The following is a 17,162-nucleotide window of genomic DNA, read 5'->3' as shown; positions in this document are numbered from 1 at the left end:
TTAGTTCCCTCTTCATATTGAGCTGACGAGTGCCTGGTGTTGTCACAGTTTCTATTGTAATATTGTTTGCGCCACAGTACCAAAATAAGGGATATTGAAATGCCAACAACTACACAATTAAACAGCCAGAATGTACTTCAAGCAATCTTTAAGGGAACTCCATTGGCAGCCAATCAGAATATAGTTCAGTTCACATTTCTATATACTGACAAAATTATCTGTACTCTCTTTAAAGCTCAATTGGTAATTTTCCCAAAATATCTCTAGTTGCTGATCTTGAGCTACACTCCCAATTGTCCTTTGAGATCCAGTAGTGCAAATCTACTCAGCTAGGCCAGGTTTAATCCATAACTCTGGAAAGCACTGTGCCCAAATCTCAGAAATCAACCTAGTCTAGTAGCATTGAAAAGCCTTTGAAGTCAAAAAAACCTTCCCAACCATCTACAAGATCATCAGTACAATCTCCCCTCCTTGAAAGGACAGGGCCTCTATGTGCAGTGCTAAAAATCCGTTCCGCTCGTGGAAATTGCGATAATTTGACATTTTCGCGGAGAGCGCAAAAATGTAAAAATTTCCGCAATCCGCATATTACCGGAAATTTTTTGCTTGCTCGCGCTGTAAAATAATACATTCTCGCGCGCGCGTGATTGCCTTACCTGAATCCCCGCGTTCGCCGACAAGTTTTCCCGATCCAGTCGCGTTCTCCACGAGATGTTGGATTGTTGGTAGCCATTTGTGCTGTCTCGCGACAGTTCGCGCCCTCAGTAATGTCATTCGTCGCGCGATCACGTCTTTCTTCTCGCGATCATGCACCGCGAGACAAGTGAAAACAAGATGTCCGCGACGGCGAGCAACCGCATGGGTAAGTTGGCGAGCCGCGACCACGCAGAAAATACCGCGAACGGGCGAGAAAAAAACGTCCGCATCTTTGCGATATTTCCGCGTGTCTGCGGAGATTTTTAAGATTTTCGCGATAATTTGCGAAAGTGAATTTCGCAAATTCCGCCCACCCCACCCCTAGTCACAATCCCACACGACTTGATCGATTTTTCTGACATGATAGGGATTTGGAATTAACTTAAACTCCTGTTTTCGCTCTTGTGCGCTTGCGTAGCAGTATGAATAGACTATTCCCCAACACTCTGCAAAATAAACAAATAAAGGGAGTACAGAGTCCTATTGGGAAGGCAAAAAGACATTGCAAAATGTGTGGAACACCCGCCAAGTTAGAATCTTGCAGGTATTCAGAAACCTTTTGCACTGCCATTCCTAACCCGGAAATATGGAATGGAGCATGAAATGATATGGGAAAGGGCATGGGAAAGGCACCTACTAAATGTGGATGTAGTGCAATATTTCCTAGATAAGAAAATAGAATAAAAGTTAAGATTTTAATGCATTTAAAAAAAAATTGTAAATCAGTGGATTTTCAAATAGGCAGTAATTAAGCTTTTTAATGGCTAGGATTGTGAATGAGAATCTTTAACTTTTATTTCCTTGTGCAGGCCCTGTGATGTTTAATACCAAAAAGCTTATGAAAAACATGGCTATTAGTCTGCAGCTTATATACTTACGATTCTCTTTGTAAATCAGACTGTAAGTCAGTTAACCCCTGGAACTCTGAAGCAACTTCCCCAACATACAGTTTCTAATAAAAGTGAAATTCCAGTGAGCTCTCTACCACCAGTAAAAAGTAGGTATGACTAAAATGTCTACATAGAGTGGTGCAGAATAGTTACACACATTGGTCCACATGGCCATCACAAAAATCTCAGGAGGACAAATGGGACTAAACCTTCCTGGCTGTCCTCTACATCTCATTAGAGTGAGAAAACTGAAGTAGTCACAGGAAACTCATCAAAAAAACTTGATACTTCAGGGAAATTAATCTGAGGTGCAGCTGGCACGTCAATCATATCCCGATGGCATGGTGGATCTGTCGTCACTTTGCTTTTCTTGAATATCCCCACCCAAACCTTTGGGCTATATTATCACAAATCACATGACTAAAGTCTGCTACATGCTGTTACCCTTCTACCTGCATGTGGAGGACATTTTAAGATATTTTCTTTGTGCGACCACTGTGGTTTGGCCCAGACATGATGGATGGTGATGAAATTTACAGCACTCTATTTGGGGTGTCCCTCCGATCCCATTTCTTCTTTGTATCATGTTTGCTGAAAGGGCATTCAAGATGAAGGTGGCATTGGATGCACCACATTCCCCTGCATTCTAAATGAGCTAGGGAAACAGAGGAGGAACATTGGAACATCTTACTTTTATTGGCAGAAGTACCATTTTTGCCCTCCTAAAATTAGACCTTGTGTGATTCACAGCAAGCACAGCTAGACAGCCTTGCTCCCATAAAGATTTTTGATTACACCTCTTGAGATTTTATATGAAACCGCAGACTGCATAAAATAAAAAGGGCAAGGTACCAAATATGTTAAAGAGATTTGCAAGGAGGTCAATAGTGTGTGTGAGACCATGTGTTATAAGGAATAACATTTGCTTTCCCATATATTATAAGAACAGTGGTGTGGCTGGGATGCCAGGGTTTTATAGCACAAAAAGGTACATAAGGTCTAGTAAGAGAGACTCCTCCGAAAGTAAGACGTCCTCTGTACTACAAACAAGTCCTCTTATTTATGACAATAACCCTCACCCACCCTTAGCTTGCATGTTTCATCACCGGGTCCCTTCTCACATCAGGACAAATGGTACCTGGTGTGGGTTACAATTCCAATAGTCAAGGGAGGAGCTCTTGAGGTTTTTGGTAATCAGGGCCCTATGAGAGTGGATGGTATGGGTGATGAGTACTGGATGCAGGGTATGTGGTAAGAGAAGCTAAAGCTACCTCTTGGTGAGATGAACAATATTTTTATTTTGGTGCCCCAAGGGATAGATTAAACTTGAGAAGGGAGTGAGATTTCAACCCAATGGGAGAGGGTTCAATATGTTTCTGTCAAACTCATGACTTTACACAGAGGTTCTAGGCATTCTTCAGGACCATAATTGTATATATTCACTCTGCCAAATATTGACGTTGAAGTGTGTAAAAGGGATGATTAGACTGATACAGCCAGTGACCCACAATAGTTGTAGGAGTCCACAGTCATCATAACGTGGATAGTATAATAATACAGATAAAAAAGATTTAAGAAAGGATTTCAAAATTATAGTTTACTGATGTGCATTTTGTGTTATTTCAATATGTTCTTGTGGTCATTCATATGTGATATCGCACAGTACATATGTCGAATTTGTGTAAGCACTCTGGTGCTTCTTTGTGAGTGTTTAGTTTGATGTGACTTTTCTTAAACACTAAGGTTGGGTGTTAGACCTCAACTTAAGCCTTATCTTCGCAAATCAATGAACGGGGCTACATACAACAGAGATGGGATACACAGACAATTAATGGAAATCTCACAACAGGAATGTGTATAATGATTAATATAGGTAAGTGCTGAGTGTATTGGCTTTTTTCAAAAAAGACTTTGAGCCAGAGATGTGGAATATAGATTATCACTGTAAATTGGCACTCCGGTGCTGCAGGGGTTCTTAGTAGAACCCTGGTCTAACTTTGGTTTGAAGTTAGAACATTGATTGTAGCCAAAGAGATTATGCATGAGTGAGTAGAACAGACCAGTTGTGGCCGAAGAGAGTATGCATGAGTCAGTAAATCGGGGACCTGTGAAAGCACTTATCTGCTCCGGTCCGTTGTTACTCCCTATGTGGTTTATCCGGTGAGGAAGTAGCATGTCTTACAGCATGAAGTCTTTTTGAAGTCGACGAGGCCTCGCTCCTGACACATGTGACCTTGTGGAAACATGGTGGCTCAGGGGGCTCGCTTGGAAATGTAGTTCCTATGTGGTCCCAAAGCTGTGATTCACATGTCAGCACAGTGAGTTCACTGGGAAATGCAATCCTGATGCAGCCCCGGAAATGTGGTACGCATGGCTCACAATGTAAATAAACATAGTGAGCTAGTATGCTCTAGGCGACCATTATGTAAATGGAAAATAATATAAACAACTATGGAGGTGTGGATGGTTTTATAGTACTCTTATACATAACATTATTGAGGTCTACAGTGAATGTCAAAGACCCAGTAAGATGTTGACGCCTCTCCTATTGGCTAGAAGTCACACTCCCCTTTCAATTTTAATCCATCTATTAGGGGCACCAGAAACAAAATATTGTTTAGCACATCTAGAGGTAGTTTTAACTTCTCCTACCACATACCCTGCACTCTGCATTTCTCAGCCACACCATCCACACTCATAGGGCCTTGATTTCCAAAAACCTCAAGAGCTCCTCCCTTGACTAAGGGTGTTGTGGCTCACACCATGTACCATTGGTCCTGGTGTGAGGAGGGACCCAATGATGAAGCATGCCACCTAAGGGTGAGTGAGAGTTATCGTCCTAAATAAGAGGACTTATTTGAAGTACAGAGCACGCCCCTGCCCCCAATGGAGGAGACTCTCCTTGTAGATCTTGTGTAGATTTTGTGCTATAATTGTCTTTCAGGGAGCGGTACGTGTTTAGACTCTGGGCTCTCCTTGTGATTCACACTAGGATGCTCGGGCCCCATATGCAATCTGCAAGAACGCCCCTCCGTAATCTCTGATTACATAGCAACAACAGAAAGATAATACTTTCATTAATACCGTTCTCTATACATTATATTTCAATAAACCTACAGCTGTAGTTAATCTTTCATTACCAGTTGCATTAGACCAACAATTCCACATTTTGTATGTAATACAGAGCACACTTACTGCTTCTCTGTTTGCTGGCTGCCGGACGGTATCACCCTCGTGATGATCCCAGGATAGATCTCCATCTCCTAATTATACAGAAAATATTTTAATATATTTGATGAATTAAATCCTAAACATGTGGGCAGCTTAGATAATATTCAGAAGGATGAGTGGCCCTACACTACAGAGAACTACCCATCATTCCCCAGAAGCAATATAAAAACAATCATAAAACACCACTTATTTTCACACTATCTACCACCTGCCAGGACAAGTTAGCCCCCTTCCTAACCACCTCAATGAGCTCATTACATCCATGATGTCCTGCTATTTAAGGAGTACTCTTCTAGGTCATTTCAATATCCCATATAACTTCAAGATAATTTAAATATTCTTTAAATTAAGATATCTGTACATTGCATTATCTTTCTGAGCTCATGTATCTCTCAACCCACAAAAAAGACAGTACCCCTAATCTCATTATCTTTTCCGATCTCCTTCCAATACTGTCTCCACAAAAAGTGTGCGGACACTGTTAAATGTCCCTTCTATTAAATAACTATAGCAAGTACTTAAAGCTTCAGCTACACCATGAACCACTCTTCTGATAAGATCCTAAACTACTCCAACCAGACCATCTACAACCACATCAAGTTGGTTCCTCTGAACTCAAGATCCTTGAAAAAACCCTCTATGAGTGGCACTCAACTGAACATGACAAAAACAAAAAAACTACCAGAAAAGGAGAAATGTTGGAGATAGGTCAAAATGCCCTGAAGCCTTGCAATAAATGAAGCCTAGAGAATAATCTGCAAGTACCTCTTTCTTCATTAAGGTGAATTACAGTAAGAAACAGATCAAGGAGGTTAACAATAATTGAAGAACATTTTTCAAACAATTAAAGATTGCCGCTATCAAACTCAAAAACCTAACCACTCTACCCTTCACTGACCACCACCTAGAGGTGCCTTTTTCATTTAAATCCCTTGCTTCCATCATTCACATTTTTTAACAGTCTAAATTAATGAACAAATTGGACAAATGTTTGCTCATTGGGGGCACAGTGTTAACAACACAACCTGTACTTTTCTCAGACAAACCTGTCATTGTTGATACTCTGAAGCACTGCCAGTTCAATCCCAGAAAAAAAACAGTAGTAATTAGATCAAGTTAAGAAGCCACAGATTTACAAATAAACCTACCAGCTTAAATTGGAGCTTTGCCAAGAGGGAATAAAGTAAAATTATGCCCCCAAACAAAAAAGCACTACTTGAGAACAGATGCCGCCTTTAAACAGAGTCTAAACATGCACTTCTGAATGAATCCATAATACACTTAATTTGACAAAAGAGTTGTTTTACATACTTGTAAATGTACCAAGACTGGAAAAATGTATTCAGAGACTGAACAGGCAGATAAACCTACACCTTTAACTTGCCACAAAATGTAGCAGAGGAACCTCTTCGAAGTATCTTGAAGGTTTTCAAAATGGCATGCAAGTGCAGGAGCTGACTTAAATGTTGGTGGAAAAGATACTTCAGCATGGCAGCAAGAGTACCCATTCCACCAAACTGAAGGTCCACCCATGTCATTTAGAGTTGGACGGACCTCCAATGTGTAGATGGCAGAGACGACTCTGTCTCTGTCATCTACACACACCTCCGATGGCCTGGCGAAGTGAGGGCCATTTGAGATGTAGCCATGTGTCCGCAAGACTGATTTGAAGTTGGGACGACACATGACCAGTTTTCACTGCATGTCACTGCCATGAAAAACTGTGCATTAAAGGGCAGTGAAAAAATGTAAATGACCCCAATGCCATGGTAGAATGCTCCCATTGCGAGGGGTTCATTTTTCTTTTCCTTTTAAAAACCTATATCATGCGTTCTTTTTGAAAATAAATTTAAAAAGGTTTTAAGTTTGATGTACAGCTTCTTCATTTTGATGGAGCTATCTGTCAAACCAACAATGCTTTTCCAAAAAGTACTGAAAGTACTCTGCCCATCTTTAGAACAACTATTGGGCCAATCCTAGATTACAGCTCTATTCACAAAGCTTGGAAGCAAGGTATAAAAAACCATTGTTGAAAATCAGCATCCAGAATGGACAACTCTACCAACTATTGCCTGCCTTACTTGGGTAAATGAATGGCAAATATTGTGCAACAGCAATTCCAATCCTGTATTGTCAAGCATGATTTTCTACACCTCCTTAAAACAGGCTTTCAGGCAGGTCATCCTTCTGAAGACTGACAAATTCAGGGAATGTAGAAACAGCACTGGCATGGCTAAAATAATTTCAGAAACAAATCTCAGTCAGTAGTCAAAATGCCTCAGTTTACCTCTCAATTCAAGTGCCGTAGTGTTCCACAGCATTTACATATTTTGCCTTTTCTTTGCAACATAAATGCACAGCCAAGGGCCAACATTCTCCAAGTAGAAGGATTACATTTCCCAAGTATGCTGATAATCCCCAGTTGCTATTTGGCCTATTTAAACATCAGGCAGAGCAAGAGGGGTACTAGCAAAAATCTTCCAGACTGACAGACCCTGATTCGGTGCGGGATGACCAATCATTTTTGAAGTAAGTTAAATCCCATTAAAAGGGAAATACTTCTCACCACTAAGAGTTCAGATATGGGGACAAATGTAGTCTGGCCTCAGATTATAGGTCCTGTGCCTCTGCCAGATAAATATGTGTGCAACTGGGTATCCATCTGGAGTGCGATCTGTCATAAAACATTCAAATTCCCAATGGGTGTGTAATGAGACCATTTGTGCCTCACTGTAATTCTCTGTAATGTGCTGCAAATGACGAAAGTTTTTATTAACAAACCAACGACAAATGTTAACATTTCACCATGTAATGCGAGATGGTTACCCCTTTACCGTGTACTACAATTATAAGTCATGTTGACTGCAAATATTTAGATTGTAAAAGATCAATAAAATATTTTAAAAAATATATATTCAAATTCCCAAATGTGCAAGCTCCTGCATCTTACAAATAAAAACTAAAAGAAAAATGCTTTTTAAAATTAATTACAACTGTTATATACCATTGTAAAAGTTTTAATGCAATCAAACCCAGACTAGGACAACACCGCTGGACGTTGCAGCTAACTCTAACAAAAGATTTAACATCAATGTGGCTGATGCTACGCTTACAGGATCAGCGAGGTGGGACACACACAGCAGGGTGCTCCAGCAGAGATGTACGGTTTTATGTACTACTAGCCATGTCTTACACATTGTACTCCGCCAACTGTTTTGTTGTATTGGTTTGTATTTTTTTAAGAAACTGAAAAAATAAGGTTTAAAAAAATTTGACAAAAAATGAAAAACAAAGGATTTAAGTAATGCAAAATAACGCAGCCAGGCTCATTACTGGGAAGCACTGGAGGAAACACATTGCTGCTGCATGTAAGTCTTTGGATTGGCTACCAATTAAACATCAAGGGCCTCATGTAGGTAGCCAAATACCGGTCGGTAACGGCCGATTTTTGGTAATTATACCGTTACCGACCGGTATTTTGGCTTTTGAGATGTAGGGGGAGAATTTCTGTATTCGGAATTTACCGAATCGGTAAAATTACCGATTCGGTAAAATTACCGATTCGGTAATTTTACAGATTCGGTAAATTCCGAATACAGAAATGAGATGTAGGGGGACTGTGTGGTGTGTGTGGGGATTCGTTATTTACCACCAACTAATAGTTGGTGGTAAATGACGAATATGTGTGTAAATGCAATATTTTGCCCGTAGATGTGTGCAATGTGGCAGACACACATGCCCTCAGGGCATGTATGTGTGCCACATGTGCACACATGGCCGAATCAGGGGTGCAACAGGGTGTCAATGTGACACCCTGCCACCCTTGCATGTGCTCCCCCATTACCGAATCGGTATTTACCGATTCGGTAATGAGGCATACCTTCCCATCAATGGGAAGGTATGCCTCATTACCGAATCGGTAAATACCGATTCGGTAATTACCGAATTTTTCCGAATCGGTAATATTTACCGACCAATTACCTACATAGCATTTACCACTTCATAAATACCGAATCGGTATGATTCGGTATTTATGAAGTGGTAAATGCCAGCCCACCTACATAAGGCCCCAAATAACAAGACTATAACAACAGCAAAAAAGTGTAGTATACTGATGTAGACCTCGGCTCTGGGTAACCAAATTGAAATGGCCTGTGTCACCAGACAGCTAACCGATTTCTCCTGCGAGTGGCAAGAAAATGAGCTGGTGGTTACAGTGATAGTCGGTTCAACGCGATAGCAGCAGAAAAATTGAACTTCCTCAGCCCTAATCCCTAACCCTTTTGAAGTGTTCATGCTGTCTTAATTTTTTTAGGTCTTCTTGATTCTTGTTGGTTTTGCTTGTCTCCATAGCACTATGATGTTACGCAGGTGAGCGCTAAAAAAATGAACTAACAAAACAAAATTCCAAACTTGGCTTTTTTTTTAACCACCAATTTCTTAAGAAGATTGTGTAAATACACGTGGAGCTCAAAACTTTCTCTCTGTCCTATACCAAACTCTCATTCAGGAAAAGGGAGAGCCCAAAATGGTCACATTTTACACTGCTTGACATTCAATCTCTTTTACAAATCATGGCCTCCCTCAACCCTTCGACTAATGAAACCTGACCTAGATACCACAAACTTAGTTTAGGACAGCACCTAACTTCTCCATTGCTCTTGAAAAGTTATCACTCTTCAGTTTCTCATATGTAATGCAATTAACATTTCTTACAATCAGTTTTCCACCCCACATTCAGTACAAAAACAACTCTTTTAATACTTAACGATAGCCTAGCGTTTCTGATTTAAGTTTATATTTTTCTCCTAAGTCAGCTGCACCTTTCAGAAGCATTTGACACCATCTACCATGAAGCACTCTTCAACATGCTTTGCTCCAGAACTGGAATAGATGGTCAAGTGCTGAAATTGTTCTGTTCATTTCTCTCTTGTAGAACCCAATTTGTAAAAGGAACTGTTGGAAAATGGGTCACCTCAAACCTTTTGTCTTCCTCCTCCTCTTTTTGCTGTATTCTTTTTGTTGGTTTTAGGACTCTGAGCAATTTACCTCTGCTGACCAGTGCCTAAGTGCATGTACTTCTCGAAAAAACATTGTGCCATTGGTGTATACCTAATTGGTATACTTAGTTCACTTATAAGTCCCTTTCCCTTGAAAAGTGGAATACCATATACCCAGGGCCTGTGATGTAAATGCTACTAGTGGTTCTGCAGCACTTATTATGCCACCCACACAAATAACCTTTCAACCCTGTTTCAGGCCTGCCATTGTAAGGCCTGTCTGTGCTGTTTACTCCCAGTTTGACTTGATATTTAAAACCACTTACCAAACCTTAAATTCCCCTTTTATTACACACACATCTCCTCTAGGGTAGGCCCTAGGTAGGCCTAGGGGGAGGGTGCTGAGTAAATAAAAGGACATGTACTTTTACGTTTTACATGTCCCTGTATTGACCAACAGCTACATTCATTTTCACTACTGCGAGGCTTACTCCTCTCATAGGCTAGCATTGGGAATTCATTAAAACACTTTTAAACTATAATTCCTGATTAGAAAGTTGTGGCTACATCATGTTTCATATCTTTGGAATGGTGATGATAAATCCTCTTTACTGGTGAAGTTGGATTCAACATTACTGTTTTAGAAATAGCACTTTTTGCTATTGTTGGAGTAGAGTTTTTAAAGCCTGGAGTTGCAGGTGGTTTAAAACAATGGTCTCCAGTTATGCTCTAGTGAAGTGTGTGAATCGTTGAGAGTTTAAGGTTTTGAACATGGACAAACCTTCTGTAATCCCACATTGGTGTGACGAGTAAATAAATGGCTGTAAAAATGCGTGTTTGTCAAAGAGAAGCAATTTGTATTCGGAGAAGGATTTAGAAAAATAGTTGGTGTAGAAACTAACATGCATCCAACGTGTCAGGAGGTTGGAGGCGGGAGTGTTGATTTAAAAGAGGTTCAGTTTTGTGTTTCTAGAAAGCAATTAAGGTGTAACTTGTGGTATAGGAATTAGAAGGTGAGACAGAGCCTCTTGTTCAAGGTGGAATATACGGTTCATATTAAGAATTGCAGTTTTGTGCGCGAGTGTCAGTGAGAGTAGTTGGAGAGGTGTAAGTTTACTGCAGTTGATCAGAGGTGTGTGGTCCTCATTAGAATTGGTAAGTGGGATGTTGATAGAGTAGGGACGATGAGTGGCTAGCTAGGAAGTTTTAGTGTGAAGTTACTCTATTTAGGTCTGCGTGGTAAACTTGTGTCAATAATATGTTTAGTTGAATGTGTAAATTAGGGGGATATGTTGTGGTCAGTGGTCTTTCCATGTGAATAGTTGTTATGGAACATAGGATGTAGAAGGGCATTTGAAATGTTTTAATTGAAAAATGTGGGTATGCACTGTGTACACTAAGAATATAACTGCATTTACAGGGCCTTTGTTCGAGATGTATTAAGAGAAGAATTGTGAATATCTCTATCCCTGTGTCCTCTTTTCAATATTTAGCTTTTATTAGGGAGTCTCCGTTCGGGGAGCAGCTTTGGAAACCAATCCAACATAGAGGATGAAGCCCTGCTAAAGATGAACATCAGAACAACTCAGCTAGGGAAGTTCATAGCTATCTCCGATTAACCCCCTTTAGCGCAGTGACAATTCTACCTCGTTGGGAGAATTCATAAACCTACTTGAGGCTTTCACACCCAGTTTTTGCACCTACGTATAGAGGCAAGACAAACTAGGATGTAATGTGGGGGCAAAAGTACACCTAAAAACCCACATTTATTGGGTTTCTGAAAACATTCACAAGTAGAGAAAACTGTAACAGTATCAGGACCTTTACTATTAGCATAATTTCCTTTATGCATGCGTTCGAATTTATCCTAATAATCACTAATCTATGCAAACCGGAAGCCGAAACCTAGAATTAGGGCTTTAAATTGGCAGGTACTATCAGCTCCCGCGTGTCTGCGCTTCTGTACTTTGGAAGGGATAGTAGTACAGGCACTTCTCATAACAACTGGCACCTCGAGAAATGTGGGGGCAGTTAGCAATAGCTGGTAAATAATGCAAAATTGGCCTTTTCTTCCCAGAATCGTTTATCAAGCTTGCAACGTTTTCACAGTAACAGCGGCTGGTGATGAAATCTGAACTATTAAAAAAGATGTTTGTGAACTCCATCCAGCATATTACCCAATACTGAATCCGTAGCAAGCTTAAATGTATTAATGTATGAGTAAAAATTCAAATGTTTCAACAGATTTAATTAATTAAGTGTGCACATCAAAAAAATATAATGGGAAATATTACCTCTGCAGACTTGGCAGCAAGAGTCGGGAACCGAGACAGGGTAAGTGCAGGTTAGTTTACGACATGTCCTTAGTCCACAGTACACGTTTCCTTCCTATCAAGAAAGACAAGGCACAGTTTCAGAAGAACTTCAGAGTGTAAAAAAAGAGTGGCAGAAATATAAACTGTGGGTAACACTGTGGCCGGAGAGAATACAGGCCTTTTATTCCACCGGGCATTTACCTCGAGGTCTGGAGCCGGCCCACTCGATTTGATCTTTGAAGCCTATGTTTGGTATTATTGGGACTTTCTCCCACTCTGAGAAACGCACACTGTCCAAGTAGAGACAACAATCCTAGACAGGGTAAGTCAGATACACACCCTACATTAACCTGTGCTCACCCTCTGGTAGCTTGCCACTGAGCAGTCAGGTTTAACTTGAGAGGCAATGTGTAAAGTATTTGTGCAAACTTGAATCACTGTAACACAGCACCTTTATATTCTGCAAGGCAAGGCATTAAGGAACATTTGGATTTGAAACCTTTTGCATTACCCACTTTAGACAGTGATAGTATCAGTGATCATGTGGGCCAAAATTTGCTCTGTGTCTATCAGTTGAAAAACAAGATTCAGATAAAAAGTCTAATGTCAAGATTTGTTTTCCTACAATGTAAATGAATTGTACAATGGACTTAAGTGTAAGCTAGTGTAGGCTTGGATACTATTTCAGAATCAGTTAGATTTTGTTTTTACAAGAAACATACATCAACCAACAAATTAGAACAGTTTTTTACTATGTAACCCTTACCTGCTGTATTAGATTTTTTATTTACTATTGCCACACTACATTAACATGGTTTTCTCCATTCAAAATAGGAAATAAAACAAACTGAAAACAGTAAAAATAATTTCACAATATCTAAAAGACATGGACTTGACATATCCCTCGTGAAGCGAGACTTCAGACAGGAATGAATTCACTGATATCTCTTTGCGGCATGATACTGTAGAGTGGCTACACTTTTTTCTGATATCTTCTCTCTAATTTGAAGCACAAATATTTCATCCAGATGGTTTCCCAGACCATTCAGCCATAGCACTTTATATTAATATAACCAAAGTTGTCAGTTTATAGTCAATGATGTCAATAGATTTATTGAGGAGTTTCTTGAGTGGAAATGAGGGTTAGGCTAATTATCCAATAATTTAGGATGCATTTCATGAATTCTTGTGAAAAATTGTGCGATATTTGTGAAGAGAGCTGTTTATTATATGGTGTAGTTGTGCAACCTCACAGTGTAATAAATGTACAATTCTGTTTTGGGTCCAGTCAGGCTCTTTTTTTTAAACCGTAGCTCCACCCTGGGTAGCTGTGGCTTCAAGCAGTCAGGCTTTTACAAAGAAACAAGAGCAAAGCATTTAGGAGTACTAAAACAGATGATTAAGAAAGAAACATGACACAAAGGATACCGGCACCAATTTATAAACATAGGTCTCATTTTCATGAATCTTTAAACACCAAACTGAGCAACATCCACTGGAGGGTTCCAGAGTTCTAAATTATTAAGCAAATAGTATATCACTACTTTTCACTCAGATCACAAACAAGCATTGGGAACTACCACAATTAGCGGTCATGACGAAAAGTTTTGAAAACTTTTGTAAAGATGTGTTTGGGCAACCAACTTCGGCAGGGAGAGAGTCACAGGGGACAATAAGGAGTGGTAGGACAGTAAACATGCATTCAAAGCAGTCTCCAGTCCAGTTGCAGGTTATGTAGGAGGACCACTATAGACTTCAATGCAGTGGTCCTGATGCAAGGGGTACAGGATGCTGAAGATGCTGAAGGATGCTGAGGATGCATATCCGGAGAGGAGGTTCTTCTTGGAGCTACCCCTCAGTCCATGAACATGGTGGGGTAACTTTGTCAATACGAGCTGATGTCCCTCGAAGACTGAGTGAAGTCCAGCCAGAAAGCAGTTGCGACTGGTCTACTGGTCTTTGGATAGAGAGAAACAAGCAATTCCCTTTAATGGAGGCAAGTGTTTGTCTTGGGTGACCAAACCACACTCTGAGGATTCTCCCAGGACCGGTAGACTCAAGTGCAACTTTTGAGCATTGAGACTTGGACTCCCGAGCTGCGCCTCCATGGTCACCAGAAAATGTGGCTATCAACTCACCTAGGCAGCCTTCCACAGCTTCTGTGGCCCTATAGCTATAACAGGAAATCAGCCAACTGAGTCTCAGAGTCCCTCTTTCTGTCTAGGGCTCGGGATGAGCTTTCCTCGAGCACTGCGCCACAGGCGTAGCCCTCTCTTTGCTAGCCCCGGAGCAGCAGGTGCAGTTCTTTCTTTGTTGCAAGCTCTCTTTACCAGGTCCAGAGAACAGCAAAGGAGTCCTTCTTCAGTCCTCTCTCCAATGCAGACGTGATCTGAGGTAAAATTGCCACTTTTATGCCCAGAACTTGTCCTTAAGGAAACACGGTAGCTAATGCTCTACCAGTTCTCCTCCTGCCTAATAATGACTGCCTGAAAGCTGTGGCATCTAGCTATCCCAGAATGCAATAATCTTCCCGCTCCCAAGATGGCAGACCCCTGTTTCATTGTGTAGAGCTTGGTAGCCCACCCTAGAAATGTTGCTATTTAAGGGCTGCATGTCCACTGAAATCTGGTTTGGCAACTGTTTCCCCCTCTCTGTCCCTGATGCTAGCTTGTCTACCATAACAAAAGAGCAGCCCCTGTCGTGTGTGTCCGCCATTTGCCCATCAAAGGCAGCTTCCCCTTTGAAGCTTCTCTATTGGATTAAAACCTTGTTTGGCCTTCCTGCCAGTGAGAGGTTACACCTCTTACAATGACCCTTTTGTTTTCCTTCCTCAAAGTCATTCACACCTCCCCCCAGGAGGGTAGGGGGCTGTCTTATGGCCAGAAATCTATAAACAGTCACTGGAAATCTTTGGCCAACTGTCTAAAATTACCATTTACTTACATTAAATTTGACTTGGGCATCAAGTCGGGTTTAATGCAGCAAGTCTTTTGATGCCTTAAAGTACCAACTTTAGTTGTCCCATTCAGTAGGTAGAGCAGCTCAGTTGACAGCATGCAACCCTCTACTCGCCAATGGGGATACTAGCTCTTCTACTGCACAAATGACAATTTGGGGGATTTTACTGTTTAGAACAGGTATAAACACATGTTCTACTTTTTAATATACTGTACCCTGCCTTAGGTCTCAATAGGCCTGCCTTAGGGGTGTCTTACATATATTAAAAAGGAAGATCTGGACTTTGACATTATTTTAAATGCAAAGTTGAGTTAGCAGTTTGAATATTGCTCTGCCAGTCAGCAATGGTAGGCTGGGATTGAAGCTTTACCTTGTCACACCCGTGGTGCCACAATAAGTGCTGCAGTCCAGGAGGAACAGTTTAACTTACAGGCCCTGGGTACCCCTGGTACCATATACTTGGGACGTATAAGTAAGTTGAGTCAATGTTGGGTGAACCATTCAGACATGCTCATTTTAAGGGTCAGAGTGCTGGCACTTAGGTGTGGTTAGCAGGCCTCAGTGAACTTTCGAGGTCTAAAGAAAAGCACCATCAGTCCAAAACTTTGGGGGTGATAGCATTTCTTCTCAATATTGCAAAGAGAAAGAGTAATATAGTACATACAGCAGATTTAGAGTTAAAGATTTGGCACACCTAAAAATCTGTAGCGGCTGGCAGGGAACGAGGGTGGAGAGGCGGGGTGGGTACAAAATACAAAACAAAAACAAAAAACAAAAAAACACCTCTCCGGCCGGAACCAGGAAGCACACCCAGGCTCCCCTGAGCCAATCACAATGCTGCAATGCAGGGTTCTGATTGTTATGAGTGCTGTGGTTAGGCGCTCAGACACGCAGTGTGAGCCTGGGCATGTTCCTGACCAGGTTGTGCATTACAGCCTGGTGTGGAACATGCAAAGTGTGCATGACAGTTTGGCCGGTCCAATATGGCCTGCCAAACCATCATGCATACTTGGAGTGTGCAAACCACTCAACCCCGTGTGGCACCAGCCCACCCCACACTAACCCAGCCCCAAATCTACGAAAAATAAAATGATAATAATGACATTATTATCATTTTATTTTTCCTGCTCTGAGAGCAGTGGGGCAACACTCCTCCACCTTAGCAGAGGAGCCGCCCCTGTAAATGCCCCAAAACAGAGAGGGAAGGAACTAAAGGTGCATTATTACAAAGAAGCACAATTAAATGAAAATACATATTTGCAGAAATATATTCTTATTAGAGCTGTCAGCCTTATGGTGGACCTCCTCGAATTTTTTTTACCTGTTTCCCACCATTTTTTTTTGCTGAAATTCGGTTTTGTTGGCCTTAGGACTCGGTGCACTTTACCAATCCTAACCAGTGCTTAAGTGCTTGTGCTCACTCCTCCAAACATGATTACATTGATTTAAACCTGATTGGCATATTTAATTTACTTAGAAGTCCTTTGCAGAGTGGTATCCCATATACTGAGGATCTGTATTTAACTGCTATTATTGGGCCAGCAGCACATATTGTGACATCCACTTAAGTAACCCCTTAAAACATGTCCCGTGTCTGCCATTGCAGCCTGAATGAAGTTTTAAATTGCCAATTCGTCTTGGCAATATAACCCTCTGGCCAATCCTTGAACTTCCCTTATATTGCATATGTCACCCCTAAAGTAGGCCCTAGGTAGCCCATGGGGCAGGGTGCATTGTAATTAAAAGGTTGGACATGTACTAGGTTTTACATGTCCTGGTTGTGGAAAACTCCTAAATTAGTTTGTGGGGCCTACCTGTCTCATAGGATAACGTTGGGTTGCCTTATTACATTTAATAAGTGCTAACATTTGATTAGGGACGGGTAAGCCTTTCATGTCTGGTATCTATGAAATTGTAATTTAAAATCATCTTTAATGGTAAAGTCGGAATTTGCCACTTGTAGAAAGTTAAAAGCAAAAAGAACAAATGATGGGCGGAATACTGAACCATACAAACAATAACCGTAGTCACAAAGATCTGGGTTTAATCCATTGTTTCTTTGCTCACCACGC

General features: G+C 40.9%; 1 protein-coding gene across 5 annotated transcripts in view; it reads right to left on the bottom strand.

Annotated features, from left to right (window-relative positions):
* The window catches only part of CHRDL1 (chordin like 1), a 641,585-nt gene that overhangs the window by 84,552 nt on the left and 539,871 nt on the right, over window positions 1-17,162 (bottom strand). For all 5 annotated transcript variants that reach the window (XM_085608178.1, XM_085608181.1, XM_085608180.1 and 2 more), the window contains 2 exons: window positions 12,112-12,205; window positions 4,782-4,849 (listed from right to left, as the gene is read on the bottom strand). In XM_085608178.1, coding sequence (XP_085464304.1) covers window positions 4,782-4,849; window positions 12,112-12,205 — 162 coding nt within the window. The remainder of the gene's footprint in view (window positions 1-4,781; window positions 4,850-12,111; window positions 12,206-17,162) is intronic.

This window comes from Triturus cristatus, chromosome 5_2 (assembly GCF_964204655.1).
Source record: "Triturus cristatus chromosome 5_2, aTriCri1.1, whole genome shotgun sequence".
NCBI lineage: Eukaryota > Metazoa > Chordata > Amphibia > Caudata > Salamandridae > Triturus > Triturus cristatus.
Note: the sequence above shows the minus strand (reverse complement) of the source record. Positions and strands in the feature narration are given on the sequence as shown.